The sequence below is a fragment of the Salmo salar genome, chromosome ssa03 (assembly GCF_905237065.1).
Source record: "Salmo salar chromosome ssa03, Ssal_v3.1, whole genome shotgun sequence".
Classification (NCBI taxonomy): domain Eukaryota; kingdom Metazoa; phylum Chordata; class Actinopteri; order Salmoniformes; family Salmonidae; genus Salmo; species Salmo salar.
In genome coordinates this window covers 36,080,351-36,096,684 of record NC_059444.1, presented here as the reverse complement: position 1 = coordinate 36,096,684, position 16,334 = coordinate 36,080,351, and the positions used below count along the sequence as shown (strand labels likewise).

At 41.8% G+C, this 16,334-nt stretch overlaps 1 protein-coding gene across 2 annotated transcripts; it reads left to right on the top strand.

Moving 5' to 3' along the window:
• The first annotated feature begins 2,247 nt into the window (after positions 1 to 2,247).
• On the top strand, positions 2,248 to 8,786 carry LOC106600396 (zinc finger and SCAN domain-containing protein 2-like). 2 transcript variants are annotated; one of them, XM_014191710.2, is made up of 4 exons: positions 2,248 to 2,626; positions 6,915 to 7,036; positions 7,195 to 7,309; positions 7,499 to 8,786. In XM_014191710.2, the coding sequence occupies exons 2-4, from the start codon at positions 6,926 to 6,928 to the stop codon at positions 8,575 to 8,577; spliced, it is 1,305 nt and encodes a 434-aa protein (XP_014047185.1). In that variant the 5' UTR covers positions 2,248 to 2,626; positions 6,915 to 6,925; the 3' UTR covers positions 8,578 to 8,786. The 2 variants fall into 2 exon arrangements, with proteins under 2 accessions (XP_014047185.1, XP_014047184.1); XM_014191709.2 differs by lacking the exon at positions 2,248 to 2,626 and adding an exon at positions 6,088 to 6,826.
• Positions 8,787 to 16,334: the final 7,548 nt, after the last annotated feature.

The window sequence follows — 16,334 nt, the reverse complement described above, 5'->3', positions numbered from 1 at the left end:
TCAAAGAGGATGTTGTTGCTAATTTGTTAGCTTCTCCCTTTTCAAGAATAACTTTATCAAGAAGTTAAGTTTCAAATGATCATCATCTGGTGAGTGGAACTGTGTTTTTTATTGCAACGCACTTTCTGTTAGTCACCTCTACGAAAATAACTTGTGTGTGAAACAATGCTACATTTAAAGTGGAAATGGCAGCATTTTGCATCATGAAATCTTATTAAAATCTGTTCATATACACTCTCAGGAAGAATATCACACTTTCAAAACATTTTCTGACAGTTTGATATGGTAATTTTCACATTTTCATAAATTCTTAGAATGTTTGGGAATTATGTGTACTAGGGCATTTGTGAAAATTCTATAGCAATATAGAGAAGGAAAGCGGCCATGTGTTTGGACAATTAATAGACACTGCAGTAAATAAAACTGAATAAAAACACCTCTCTTGTCCAGGACCGGTGCTCTATAGCCAATCAGAGCTACAGTAGGCTTTTATACAAACAAGCCATTTAACACACGGGCCTGTCATCGTTCACTTTGAACTGGACTGTGTGTTTACAGGCAGTTGCAGCAGCGCAAATTTAGATCATTAGAACGCATTAGCCAAAAGCCACAAAATACACCTGAAAGGAGAACGTTAGTTGGCCCTCAAAATTGCACTGATAAACGATGGGGAAATGTAGCCTCCTCGTCCTTCTATAAGCACCCAAACTAACTGGCTAAAGTTGGCTAGCCTGCTAGTTAGCTACTTCCAGACACAAATGAGAGAATACCTCACTCTGACCATTTTACTCACCGTAGCAGAGCTGGTTAGGCTGTTTACATGTAATCTAGAGCATTCTTGACTAACGATTACTTTTTTTGCATACGTTTACTGACACCGGTCATATTCAGCAGGTGTTGCGCGTTTCGTAAATTCATCAGTTCTAATGTTCTGGCACACTTAGATGGCACACTTCGATGAGTGCTCTGAAATCGGAGTAGATAGCCAGATTGAATTTGCGAATGCAAGAGAGATGCTGAACGGAATAACAGTCGTTCAAGTTCTTGCTAGCTAACTGGGAATAGTAGCAGAAACTGGGAATTTGATCTTTTCGACTGATATTATGATTGTCAGTTTGTTTCATATCTGCAAAGTAGTTAAAACGCTGTCAGTTCCACTTTAAACTTTAGGTCACCGGTTACTTTGTGTGCTAAACGTGAATTTATTTCCAATGGGAAGTAATAGTTGTACATTTCGATTGGGAAATCCTTAATGGTTGTGTTTTTGCATTCTTCTGATTGGGACCTACTGGCGTATTATGTCCAAGTTTATGGACTGCTTATCCTAAACATCATGCTGTTTGTGACTGCTGTCTTTCCATACAGTGCTGTAGTGGTGACTGAAGAAGGTGGTATAGTCTAATTTTGTCAAAAAGTTCCCAAATGGCCTGCCCAGCGAAGTAAAGACACCCTGTGTAAAAAGTCCTGTTTCCCTGTGGTTTTTGATACGCTTTCCTAAATATTTTTCACCTTTTCACTCTCAGAATCACACCTTTTTTAATAAAAAAACCCCACTAATTTGATGATCTAAGTCCACAACAATTCTTAAACCACATCAATCTGATTGGGTGGGCCTGTCCGGGCCTGGCTCCCCAGTGGGTGAGCCTGTGTCCACCCAGGCCCATTCATGCATACGCCCCTGATGCAAACAGTGCATGATAACAATTGCACATCACAAATAGCCTGCTAACTAACACTTCCGACTAAACCTTTTTGCATACCCATTGTTGCCTTAGGATATTTACTAGTCAATGCTAACTAAGTTGAAACGTCTTTCCAACTTTACCGGCTACCGATGTCATTCTTCTGTGAGCTGCGCCATGCCAAAACCAGCTGAGAGCTGCACACTCTTGCTGCCTGCAGATGATATTCCTGCAGATGATATCGGTATTACGGTTGCTGTCCTTTCAGAATCACAAACCTGTCACACGCTGAAGGCCTATAGGTTCACCACTGTACTAACCTGTCACACTGAAGACCTATAGGTTCACCACTGTATTGACCTGTCACACACTGAAGACCTATAGGTTCACCACTGTACTAACCTGTCACACACTGAAGGCCTATAGGTTCACCACTGTACTAACCTGTCACACACTGAAGACCTATAGGTTCACCACTGTACTAACCTGTCACACTGAAGACCTATAGGTTCACCACTGCGGAAACATGTCTATAATAGATATAAAGACTGTTAAGATATACATGTTTCAAGAAAGGAGTGTATATATTTGGCCTGGCGAAGCAGTTTTATGCACTGACTGAATTGAAGCTGATAATTATGAGTTTTTTACTCCGTTGGTCTCCGGAAGAAATTACGAGTCCTCACTGTCCGAGACCTAGTCAAGACCAAGTACAAATGTATCCGACACAGAGACACTCAATATGTGGTCTGTGGACCGAGACCGGTCTCGAGTACTACAACATTGGTACATAGATTACATTTTAGTCATCATGTGTACTCCTGCAATGCCTGCTAATGAAGACTGTGATCCTTTTGTCCCTAGTCTGTTGAAGGTGTCTACATACTCAGTGCCTTCCCCAGTGATGCACCTGTACGACTACTATCCTGCTGGGAACCTGTGAGGTTAGAAATATAATCTGTGTCCTTGTTGACACTGATAGGGAAATTAACAAGGAAAGCACAAGCAGGCGCACACACATTATTATGTGGTACACCAGATCTAGACTGATAAATACTGACTTGAAATTTACATAATTGATTCAATTGCAGTTGGAAGGTTGACATAAGAATTATTGGGTTGGTGGCCATCGATGAAAAAAGCATATGCAAACACACAAAGGCCCGGTCTTATGTGAAACAAAAAATGTTTCGCCCTACTATACCCCTGCAAAACTAGAATAGTCCCAGTAAGCAAAATAAGGTTGAATTTTCCAGACATTGAAGTTAGCTTCATTTTAGGTTCTGAATGAAAGGTCAAATACATTTTCCGGACGTTGAAAATACATTTTTCCAGATATTGATAAGATGTATTTTCTAAACGTTTAAATCTGGTTTATTTTCTGTTCTGAATTAAAGTTGAAAAGACGTCATTTATAGACATCTACACTACATGATCAAAATTATGTGGACACCTGCTTGTCCAACATCTCATTCCAAAATCATGGGCATTAATACCCCTTTGCTGCTATAACAGCCTCCACTCTTCTGGGAAGGCTTTCCACTAGATGTTGGAACATTGCTGCAGGGACTTGCTTCCATTCAGCCACGAGCATTAGTGAGGTCAGGCACTGATGTTGGGCGGTTAGGTCTGGCTTGCAGTCGACTTTCCAATTCATCCCAAAGGTGTTCGATGGGGTTGAGGTCAGGGCTCTGTGCAGGCCAATCAAGTTCTTCCACACCGATCTCAACAAACCATTTCTGTATTGACCTCATTTTGTGCACGGGGACATTGTCATGCTGAAACAGGAAAGGGCCTTCCACAAAGTTTGAAGCACAGAATCATCTAATGTCATTGCATGCTGTAGCTTTAAGATTTCCTTTCACTGGAACTAAGGGGCATAGCCCGAACCATGAAAAACAGCACCAGACCATTATTTCTCCTCCACTAAACTTTACATTTGGCACTATGCATTGTGGCAGGTAGCGTTCTCCTAGCATCTGCCAAACCCAGATTCGTCTCTGAATGCCAGATGGTGAAGCCTGATTCATAATTTCAGAGAATGCGTTTCCACTGCTCCAGAGTCCAATGGCGGCGAGCTTCACATCACTTCAGCCGACGCTTGGCATTGTGCATGGTGTTCTTAGGCTTGTGACTGGCTGCTCGGCCATGGAAACACATTTCATGAAGCTCCCGACAAACAGTTCAGTTGACTGGGGCAGCTCTGGCGGGGCAGAAATTTGACAAACTGACTTGTTGGAAAGGTGGCATCCTATGACAGTGCCACGTTGAAAGTCACTGATCTCTTCAGTAAGGCCATTCTACTGCCAATGTTTGTCTATGGAGATTGGATGGCGGTGTGCTAGATTTTATACACCTGTCAGCAATGGGTATGGCTGAAATAGCCAAATCCACTAATTTTAAGGCGCGTCCACATACTTTTGTATATATAGTGTATGTTTGTACCAAATCAAGTCCGGTCCAGACCGGGCCAAATCTGAAACACATATAGACGTCTTACTGGGGTGTAGCTTACAGTGTAAGGCCTGCAATGGATTTTTATGAATGCCCATCCATGTAGTAGGCCTACCATTTATAAAACAGGCAGGTGTTTGTTAATAACCTCTTAAGGACCGCCACTATTTTTCAATTTTGACATACCCAAATCTAACTGCCTGTTGCTCCTGAAGCAAGGAGATGCATATTCTTGGTACCAGTTGAAAGGAAACACTTTAAAGTTTGTGGAAATGTGAGAATATAACACAATAGATCTGGTAAAAGATAATACAAAGAAAAAAACAACCGTTATTTTCTATTTTTTTGTACCATCATTTTGAAATGGAAGAAAAAGGCCATAATGTATTATTCCAGCCCAGGTGCAATTTAGATTTTGGCCAACAGATGGCAGCAGTGTATGTGCAAAGTTTTAGACTGATCCAATGAACCATTGCGTTTCTGTTCAACATTTTGTATCAAGACTGCTCAAATGTGCCTAATTTGTTTATTAATAACTTTTCATGTTCAAAATTGTGCACTCTCCTCAAACAATAGCATGGTATTATTTCACTTTAATAGCTACTGTAAATTGGACAGTGCAGTTACATTAACAAGAATTTAAGCTTTCTGCCAATATCAGATATGTCTATGTCCTGGGAAATATTCTTGTTACTTACAACCTCATACTAATCGCATTATCCTGTGTTAGCTCAACAGTCCTGTGGAAGGACATCGATCCCAAAGAGGTTTTAACATATCATTGCATTTTTTATTTGATTGGGCTCCATTTAGGTTAGGCTATTTGAGCTGAGAAACGTGCATGATGTAAAAAAGTGTCCGTCTCATTACATTGTCATTAATTTTCTCTCCAGCCTGAAGGTTACATAAAAGTTCACATACTCTTTAAGCTATATCTGCTACAGTATTTATGTTAGATTATTATTTTTTTGACAGAATGTTGGTGGAGCGCCGTAGCATTGCGTCTCTCCAACAGCACTCTGGAGACGTGCTGAGAATAGACAACACAAATATTTTGCTCCCCTGCCTTTGACAAAGTGCCACTGCTTATCAAAGGAATGCATTAGCACTCACCTGAAAAGCCCATATGCCACTGGTTGGAAGAAATTGTCATTGTTTTTGGGCAGAATTATGTGAGGAAAATGCAGCCCTCGTCAATCTGACGCCAAAGGCGGCCGCCTAATCCTGCCTAATGGGCGGGCCGGCCCTGGACAAACAACACATGGTACACACACATTATTACTTGGTACACCAGGTCTAGACGAATAAATACTGACTTGAAATGTACATAACTGATTAAATTGCAGTTCGAAGGATGACACACATTCTTGGGATGTTGGCCAATGATGAAAAAAGCACTTGACTGCTGGGCGTTAAGAAAGGACAGGTTGTGCTTGGTGGCTTCTTGGTGAGTTTACCAGCAACATACCAGACAGTTATTTTCCCAGAGGCCGCAACACCTGCCATTTTTTTTCCCCTTGAGGCCCCCACACATGCACTTTTTTTTTATTGAGGCCCCAATTATTATGGAGATCATGATCAACACGTTCCTAATATTGAGTTGCACCCCCCCTTTAGCCCTTAGAACAGCCTCAATTCATCGGGGCATGGACTCTATAAGGTGTCAAATGCATTCCAAAGGGACGCTGGCCCATTTGATTTGATTTATTGACTCCAATGCTTGCCACAGTTGTGTCAAGTTGACTGGATATCCTTTGGGTGGTGGCTCATTCTTGATACGCACGGGAAACGGTAGAGCGTGACAAACCGAGCAGCTTTGCAGTTCTTTACACACTCAAAATCAGTGCACCTGGCACCTACTACCATACCCTGTTTAAAGGCACTTAAATATTTTGTTTTGCCCATTCACCATATGAATGGCACACATACATAATCCATGTCTCAAGGCTTAAAAATCCTTCTTTAACTTGTCTTCTTCCCTTCATCTACACTGATTGAAGTGGATTAAACAGGTGGCATCAATAATGGGTCTTAGACTATCCAGATGAAAGCTATTACATGGAAAGAGCAGGCATCCTAATGTTTTGTGAGCTCAGTGTTTATGTATGTGCCTTAAAAACCCCAAGAGAATAACCTCTTAATGTTAATCAGCTATAGTTAATGTAGTATGCATTAGTTACTTGAAATATATAATTCAATTAAGTTTATTTTAAGTTTACATGAATCTCGTTGCACTCTCTACCTGGTCAGGCCAGTGATAATTATACCCATTTTGAAGGGCTGTTGCAGTCTTATATTTACGGTAGTACATATTTATGTCACGTGTTGAAGGGAAGCGCGATTGTAATTGCGCACGCATCTCCCACAAGCAGTATTGTTGCAATTTGTCAACATCTACGGATTGTTTGTTGCACATTAGCTTGGAAATTGGAGACTTTACTTCACACAGAGAATACAAATTCTGTAATTTGGACTGAACAAGATGGCCAGCTGCAATTTTCAGGCGCAGTTGATATCCATTATGGAGGTATTAGCTAAAGCAGCTGTAGCAGAAATAAACAAACGAGTTGATGATAGCTGTGCCGTTATACGTTTGGAAATGACCCAAAGCCAGCGAGATATTGATATACTGAAAAGGAAGTGTCAAATGATGGAGGGCGAGCTGAAGAATACACGAGTCAGGAGAAAAGGTAGTGTGTTATTCATGATAAATTGATTGCATATACAAAACCCAAATGTTTGACTAGCCCTAATATGACTCAATACAATTATTTCCAGTTTTTTACCCCATGACATCAGCAAGATCTTCATATCCAGCCAAGATTGTTTTGAACAAGCAGAGGAGTAACTCACAGTGGAGAGATGGAGAGATGGCTGTTGAAGAGGACTCTCAACCCAAGGTGTGATACATCACCTTTTACAATTACAGAGACCTGACCTCTTGGATCAATTCTGTTTTGGGATTTTCAGGAGAATTTACAGCTTTTGTGTGATTCATGGGTATGAAAAGTGTTAAATATGGTGTGTCCAGAGTAATAACCTCAGTCCCCTGTTACAGCCTACATATGTGGAGCAGAGAGCGGAGACTGAACCCATACTGATCAAAGATGAGGAGACAGCAGAGGACATTTGGAAGACTGACCCTCAGGAAGAGCTCAGGATCACTGGAGAGGGTGGGTGCGACCATAAGGGGTACTGCTCTGTCTGTCTATGGAAGACTGTGTGGGTGTGGTGGTATACGTGTTCATTGGCGTCAGTTCAGCTAAACCTAGGGCACATACACTCACAGTCAGTTCTAAAGCAGTCATGTTTTGCAACTGTTAAGGGTCTTTTGTAATGTTTATTTTATCCTAAATCTTTAGAGTCTGGTTCCAAGCCTGGGCAACCACCATCCTTTGAGCAACGGCACTTTGATGTGGACTTCATCACACAACCCAACATATCTCCTGAAGACTCAGTGGAACATTGCCCCAATTCTGATGGTCCAGAGGAACCAGGCACACCCCGGCTCACTTCTGCAGAGAAATCAAAGGTGTTCAGCACAGAGCAACACCAGCCAGCCGAGGATGAGGACTCACAAGAGCTAGTGATGGTGAAGGATGAGAAAGAGGAGGAGCTGGATCAGACCACAACCCTGGCAGGACCTGACCAGTTTGTCATGGATGAGACTGATGGGCAGCTGTGGACCTCTGTGGATCCAGGCAGAGACACTGACCCTGATGGCCACCCAATTTTCTCATTTCATGCCTCAGAAGAGTACTCTCAGAATATCTCTTTTTTCCCATCTCATTGTGGGCTGCCATCCGTTCCTACTATGACAGATGATGTAGGGCCATCGCTTCACTCTATACGGAAACCACATGCTAACATGTTCAGTGCAGCAGCACACATGAAAAGACATGTCAGGACATTGGCTGATGAGACAAGACAACAGATGCTGGAAGAACAGAGCAGTGAGATGCTGAACTCAAATAATGATGGAAATAGTTTAGCTCTACAGCCAAGGCAGCATCAGTACAGGGCTTCAGAATCAACAGTGAGAATGAGTGAGTGCATGACCGGGTCAAACATGGCCACCACCTCCACCTTCTCTGGATACAGCCTGAGTCGCAGTAGTTTTAACATGGTGAAGAGGATGAGGACTCGGTGGAGGTCGGGCGGCACCACCGAGAAGCGTTTCAGAGAGAAACCGCACACCTGCGAACAGTGTGGCAGGAGTTTCACCAAGCAGTGGAACCTGATCAGACATGCTGTGGTCCACAGCGGGGAGAAGCCATACGAGTGCACACAGTGTGGGAAATGCTTCACCCGGCGGTCCAGTATGAATTCACATCAGAGAACTCACATAGGAGAGAGTCCAGTCTCTCAAAATGTTGTACCCCGATACCCCTTGGATCCACACACAAGTGTTATGTTGTCTCAGACCAGGTGGAACAAATAGGGACATAATTGCATACGTTCTATGTGAAAACGTGTTACAGAAGGTATAGAGACATTTTACAATATTTTTCTCCCAATTGATTTGTGAAATGCTTTGTCTGTTGATGGCTCCTCACTTTCATTTTAACAACCTATTTACAACTGGTAATGTGTTTCTGCCCAACAAAATTATAAACATGTTATATTCATTAAAAATGATTTCATGAAAAATGCAGTCTGTGCTTTTAGATAAATAATTTAGAGGATCCTTTTAGTATGTGTTTTATGTAGTTAGACCAACACTAGCTGGGATGTCATATTACGTCTTAACTTAACTTGATTTCCCCAGTTATGTTTTCACGTTACTCTGCTGCCTTAAAATGTTTAGTTATGTCAACTCAAAACTAGGCAATGACATATTTGTTTCAGTGTAATAGGCTATACATGCTCATACAGCTTTACATTTGACATCTGCAAACTACGCTTTTACTGTGTACGTTGTCTAAACTGACACTGCACCGGTACTGGATAAAACTGGTAATCTGAATCAAAGAACATTAGATTGTATAGATCAAGGATGGACAAGTTTGATGGGGGCCACAACAAATGTGAATTTATCATGAGGGGCCGCAGTGGCTCGCGTGTCTAAGTACCCACATCCATACCCACACATGCAATCAATGCCAGCCCTAGCCTTTTTGGGGCCTTACGTGCATATATTTTTTTAGTTTTTGGAAATGGATCCGTGCGCCTACAAAAGGCGAGCCGCCCATCCCTGCTGTAGATAGCTAAATAGATTATATGATTAGTTTGAGTGATTTACTGTTTCACTGATTTGCCAATCAACAGAGTCGGTAGGTTGCTGCTTCTTGGATGTGCCGGTGCAAAGTGAAGGTAGGATTAGTCTTACCTCTCTTACTCTTTCTTATTCTTGTTTTTACCTCTTAAGTCACCCTGAAACTCGAGAGGGGTAACTGTGACAGTGTGTTAGGGGTGGGAAGGTAGGGGTCGGGGATGGAGAGGTGGGGTCAGGTTCAGAGGCTTCATCTTCTACAACCGGCCTGCAGTCACAACGTGCGGTTCAATTGACTTCCGCCGCAGTGAGCGCGCCACAGTAGAGCTCGATAGCTTGTAGTCCTAAAAAACGGAAAGGAGTTAGCTATGGCTCGTTGTTCAAAGCCTATGGGGAATTTGGATAAACGCCAATAACACAGGCTTATATTTTTTATTAAATAATGTCAGTCAGTTAACATGACCTTTGTGTATTATGAAGCCTTTATGTGTTTCATGTGTTTGTTCTGATGACATTCTGTAAATGCTTCAAAATTCACAAAACCTGACGTTAGCAGAAGATTATCTCAGCACAAAACGTTTAAGAGCTCCTACACCTGTGTTACCACAGACCTTATTTTCGGCGTTTATCGAAACCCCCCCCCCAAAAAAAACGTGTCCTCAGACCACGGCATTGAGAGGGAGACTAGGAGTGTTGGGGTGAAAGGGGTGGCCTGTTTATTTTGTGGGAAAAAATACATCAGGTGAAGTGAAGAGAGATGTATGCTGTACAATGTGAGCGATGCACATTTAGATTTTAAGTGTTCACATTAAGTGTTGTATTGGTGTACACATATTGAGAAGATGATTTGGCTGTTTTCTTACTTTACAGAGTGCCACAAACAACACAAAACAGTATGATCCAGCAGAATGGCTCAAAACACAGCTCAGTATAACACAGTAAAGTGAAGCACTTCACAGAGTGAAACAATAAAGCACAATTAAATGCAATGAAGAAAACAAAACAGCGTCGAATATTAATGGCGCTTTGTAAATGTTTATGAAATCTTCATGGTCACGTTACCATTGTTGTTGTTGCCTGTTTTGCATTTTATTTTGGCATTAATACGTGTCACATATCAGTTTGCAAAATATGCAAAGAAAATATATACAGTTGAAGTCGGAAGTTTACACACACCTTAGCCAAATGCATTTAAACTCAGTTTTTCACAATTCCTGACATTTAATCCGAGTAAAAAGTCCTTGTCAAAAGTCCTTGCCAGTTAGGATCACCACTTTATTTTAAGAATGTGAAATGTCAGAATACTAGTAGAGAGTGATTTATTTCAGCTTTAATTTCTTTCATCACATTCCCAGTGGGTCAGAAGTTTACATACACTCAATTAGTACTTGGTTACAGTGCCCTTAAATTGTTTCAATTTCAACAAGCTTCCCACAATAAGTTGGGTGAATTTTGGCCCATTCCTCCTGACAGAGCTGGTGTAACTGATGCAGGTTTGTAGGCCTCCTTGCTCGCACACACTTTTTCAGTTCTGCCCACAAATTTTCTATAGGATTGAGGTCAGGGCTTTGTGATGGCCACGCCAATACCTTGACTTTGTTGTCCTTAAGCCATTTTGCCACAACTTTGGAAGTATACTTGGGGTCATTTTCTATTTGGAAGACCCATTTGCGACCAAGCTTTAACTTCCTGACTGATGTCTTGAGATGCTGCTTCAATATATCCACATAATTTTCCTTCCTCGTGATGCCATCTATTTTGTGAAGTGCACCAGTCCCTCCTGCAGCAAAGCACCCCCACAACATGATGCTGCCACACGCGTGCTTCACAGTTGGGATGGTGTTCTTCAGCTTGAAAGGCTCCCCCTTTTTCCTAAAAACATAATGATGGTCATTATGGCCAAACAGTTATATTTTTGTTTCATCAGACCAGAGGACATTTCTTCAAAAAGTACGATCTTTGTCCCCATGTGCAGTTGCAAACCGTAGTCTGTCTTTTTTATGGCAGGTTTTGGAGCAGTGGCTTCTTCCTCGCTGAGCGGCCTTTCAGGTTATGTCGATATAGGACTCGTTTTACTGTGGATATAGATACTTTCGTACCTGTTTCCTCCAGCATCTTCACAGGTTCTTTGCTGTTGTTCTGGGACTGATTTGCACTTTTCACACCAAAGTACTTTCATCTCTAGGAGACAGAACGTGTCTCCTTCCTGAGCGGTATGACGGCTGCATGGTCCCATGGTGTTTATACTTGCGTACTATTGTTTGTACAGATGAACGTGGTACCTTCGGGCGTTTGGAAATTGCTCCCAATGATGAACCAGACTTGTGGAGGTCTACAATTCTTTTCTGAGGTCTTGGCTGATATCTTTTGATTTTCCCATGATGTTAAGCAAAGAGGCACTGAGTTTGAAGGTAGGCCTTGAAATACATCCACAGGTACACCTCCAATTGACTCAAATTATGTCAGTTAGCCTATCAGAACCTTCTAAAGTCATGACATTTTCTGGAATTTTCCAAGCTGTTTAAAGGCACAGCCAACTTAGTGTATGTAAACTTCTGACCCACTGGAGTTGTGATACAGAAAAATTACTTGTGTCATGCACAAAGTAGATGTCCTAACCGACTTGCCAAAACTATAGTTTGTTAACAAGAAATTTGTGGAGTGGTTGAAAAATGAGTTTTAATGACTCCAACCTAAGTGTATGTAAACTTCCGACTTCAACTGTATAATTCATTGAGTTAGTAAAGCAGCATACAAACATGTTCTCTTTTTTGCTTTCTTGAGTAAGGCAGCTCCAAAATGAAGGTGTTTCAGCCTAGCTCAGTGCTTTTTGTGGCGGTGGGGCAGCCAGCGGAAAATACGGAGTGTTGCGCTGTGATTGGCTCAGTGTTCTGTCACTCATGGGGACACTATGTCACCGCAAAGTCTATGGGTAGAGCTAGAAAATTCAAGCCCCTTGCGTGCTGCCATTGAGTTACATTAGAAGTGCCCATCCAAAAATTCTCAAGGTCATTGGCCACAAATAAAAATTACGTCAAATCACATATCTACCATAGCTTTGATTGGACTGATGTCAACATCATACTTTAAAAATCTTAGCTTGCAAGCTAGCAGTCATCATCATTAATCAAGTCGACAATCTACTGGCAAATCCTTTTCAAACCTTGTCATATGAAGAGAAATGATGAAGTGAAATTATAGATAAAACGTATCGGTGCTCATCGGCCATTGGACATAAACATTACACAACAAATTGGAAATTGCAAATTCAACGATAAGTGGTTTGGAAGGAATCAGTGGCTAACTGCAAGCGTTGCAAAGCAATCACTAGCCTGTATTTCAGTGGAGTGGGTGTGTGGTCCAAGTCTCGGTTTAAGGGTCTCTTTTCCAAGCTTAAAAGGATAAACATTCAACAAAATGGGCCAGAAAAGGTTGAATACCCTGGCCATGCTGTCAATTCAGCATTACTTCTGCCGTGTTCAGAATAACTGAAAACTCGGAACTGGGAAATCTCTGACTTCAGTGAGTTCAAGACACCTGGGAACTCTGGAAAAAATGAGCTCCGACTGGGAAATAGATTTTGAACGGTCATCCAACTCAGAATTCCAAGTCAGGAACTCGGCCTCTTTCTAGAGCTCTGACCTGAAGATCACGGACGTCATGATTCAACCTTGTTTTTTTCCGAGTTCCCAGTTGTCTTGAAGGAACCATAAATCCAGAAAATGCTAGACTCTGCTGCATAAATTATGTAATATGCCAGGGAGATTTATTTACATTTTTTATTTGATCTTTATTTAACTAGGCAAGTCAGGTAAGAACAAATTCTTATTTACAATGACGGCCTACCAAAAGGTAAAATCCCTCCTGCGGGGACGAGGACTGGGATTAAAAATAAAAATATAGGACAAAACACACATCACGACAAGAGAGACAACACAACACTACATAAAGAGAGACCTAAGACAACAACATGGCATGGCAGCAATACATAACACAGCATTGTAGCAACACCACATGACAACAACATGCTAGCAACACAACATGGCAGCAGCACAACAAGGTAGCAGCACAAAACAGTGTACAAACATTATTGGGCACAGACAACAGCACAAAGGCAAGAAGGTAGAGACAACAATACATCACACAAAGCAGCCACTGCTGTCAGTAAGAGTGTCCATGATTGAGTCTTTGAATGAAGAGATTGAGATGACTGTCTAGTTTGAGTGTTTGTTGCAGCTCGTTCCAGTCGCTAGCTGCAGTGAACTGAAAATACGAACGACCCAGGGATGTGTGTGCTTTGGGGACCTTCAACAGAATGTGACTGTCAGAATGGGTGTTGAATGTGGAGGATGAGGGCTGCAGTAGATATCTCAGATAGGGGGAAAGTGAGGCCTAAGAGGGTTTTATAAATAAGCATCAACCAGTGGATCTTGCAACGGGTATACAGAGATGAACAGTTTACAGAAGAATATAGAGTGCAGTGATGTGTCCTATAAGGAGCATTGGTGGCAAATCTGATAACCGAATGGTAAAGAACATCTAGTCGCTCGAGAGCACCCTTACCTGCCGATCTATATATTACGTATCCATAATCTAGCATGGGTAGGATAGTCATCTGAATCAGGGTTAGTTTGGCACCTTGGGTGAAAGAGGAGTGATTACCATAGAGAAAACCAAGTCTAGATTTAACTTTAGCCTGCAGCTTTATGTGCTGAGAGAAGGACAGTATACCGTCTAGCCATGCTCCCAAGTACTTGTATGAGGTGATTACCTCAAGCTCTAAACCCTCAGAGATAGTAGTCACACCTGTGGGGTGAGGGGCACTCTTCTTTCCAAACTATATGACATTTGTTTTGTAGGTGTTCAGAACAAGGTTAAGGGTAGAGAAAGCTTGTTGGACACTAAGAAATCTTTGTTGTAGAGCGTTTAGCACAAAATCCTGGGAGGGGCCAGCTGAGTACAAGACTGTATCATCTGCATACAAATGGGTGGGAGAGCTTCCTACTGCCTGAGCTATGTTGTTGATGTAAATTGAGAAGAGCGTGGGGCCTAGGATCGAGCCTTGGGGTACACCCTTAGAGACAGGCAGTGGCTGAAACAGCAGATGTTCTGACTTTATACACTCACTCTTTGAGAGAAGTAGTTAGCAAACCAGGCCAAAGACCCCTCAGAGCTATGTATACTGTAGCTAAGAAATGTATACTAAGTGTACGTTGTGTAGTAAGCTGTTAGTAGCCCATGTGCCTCACCCTAATAATGTGGTCCCTTTCCCCCTTATAGCTTAGCCTACTCTTCTGACTTGGTGGTGCACATGTAGCATATAGCCTGTTTTAGAGAAATGTCATAATAAAATATTGCAAGCGCTTTCATTGTACGCTTATATGCCCCCTTTATTTATCCTACGGTTCTGACTTGGTGTACAGGGAGAATACTGTAAGAAAGGCCCATGTTCTGAATTATGTTGCTGTACATTTCAAAGGTGCTGAATAAATAGTTATATTGACTACGTCCGTCCTAGCTCGCTCATTGTCTTATTCGAAATTATGCCATAGTAATGTAGAAACCACATTTGTTTAAGCAAGTCAGCCATGTTTTTTTTAAAGGCAGTAAATGAGGCTGAATTAACTGTTTCGCTGCCAGACAGCAGGTGTCTTGTGTAGCAGTGGTAAGGATTCACCGTAATAGTGTAATTAATGTATTGTTTAGTGTTGTGTTGTATATTTGCTTTGCTGGCATGCGTTCCCCAAATATTTTTTTTTTTGCGCCACCAAGATTTACATGCTAAAATCGCAACTGGTTACAATTGACCAATTCATACAGAAAATACTAATATTAAACACACACATACACACATAGTTGACAACAGGGCTGAATGTGAGAAGTTGAGGCAGGAGAAAATAAGAGATGCGGAGACTCTGGAGAAAAGAAGGGATCTTTTGGACCACCTGGCTATAACCTGTCAGGAGAGTAAATCCCAAGTTCCCTCAGTCTGTTAGAATATGTTGTATCTGAATAAGTTAAATATTAGCATCCTGTTGTTCATCACTGTCAGTTCCATAGTATTATCATCTTGTCTGTCTCTCAGTTCCTCAGGTGCTGCGAAGCTGCAGTGAATTCATTGAAAAGCATGGGGTTGTAAATGGGATCTACAGGCTATCTGGGGTGTCATCCAACACACAGAAACTAAGGTAAGCGTGTGTGTGTTTGTCCCTCGTATGTGTGTGTGCGAGCGTGAGTGTGTGTGTGGTCAAGTACAGCAGTGTAATGTGTTTGTTTCCAAAGGGGGGAGTTTGACAGTGAGTGGACCCCAGATTTGCAGGACAGTCACCCTGTCAGCTCTCTCTGCAAGGCCTACTTCAGTTGCCCAATCTTCTCCTCTCATACCAGCTGTATGACAAATATGCTGTGAGTAGGGGAGAGTCGGGTAAGTTGAGCAATTTTTTACATTTAGCATCACTCCATCAAGGGAAATATAGTATTCTTTCTAACAAAGATATGTACATGCACTGAGTGCACAAAACATTATGAACATGACAGACTGACCATGACATAGACTGACCAGGTAAAAGCTATGATCCCTTATTGATGTCACCTGTTAAATCAACTTCAATCAGTGTAGATAAAGGGGAGGAGACAGGTTAAATAATGATTTTTAAGCCTTGAGACAATTGAGACATGGATTGTGTATCATTTAGAGGGTGAATGGGCAAGACAAAATATTTAAGTGCCTTTTAACGGGGTATGGTAGTAGGTGCACCTGTTTGAGTGTGTCAAGAACTGCAACGCTGCTGGGTTTTTCATGCTCAACAGTTTCCCGTGTGTATCCACCACCCAAAGGCATTCCAGCCAACTTGACAAAACCTGTGGAACCTGTCCCTGTGGAACACTTTCGACACCTTGTAGTCCATGCCCTGATGAATTGAGGCTGTCCTGAGGGAAAAAGGAGGTGCAACTCAATATTAGGTAGGTGCTCCTAATGTTTTGTA

Coding starts and splice junctions, on each gene's coding strand:
- LOC106600396 (XM_014191709.2), top strand. CDS start 6,619: ATGGCCAGCTGCAATTTTCAGGCGCAGTTGATATCCATTATGGAGGTA. Junction 6,827..6,914: donor TACACGAGTCAGGAGAAAAG/GTAGTGTGTTAT, acceptor AATTATTTCCAG/TTTTTTACCCCATGACATCA. Junction 7,037..7,194: donor AAGAGGACTCTCAACCCAAG/GTGTGATACATC, acceptor CCCCTGTTACAG/CCTACATATGTGGAGCAGAG.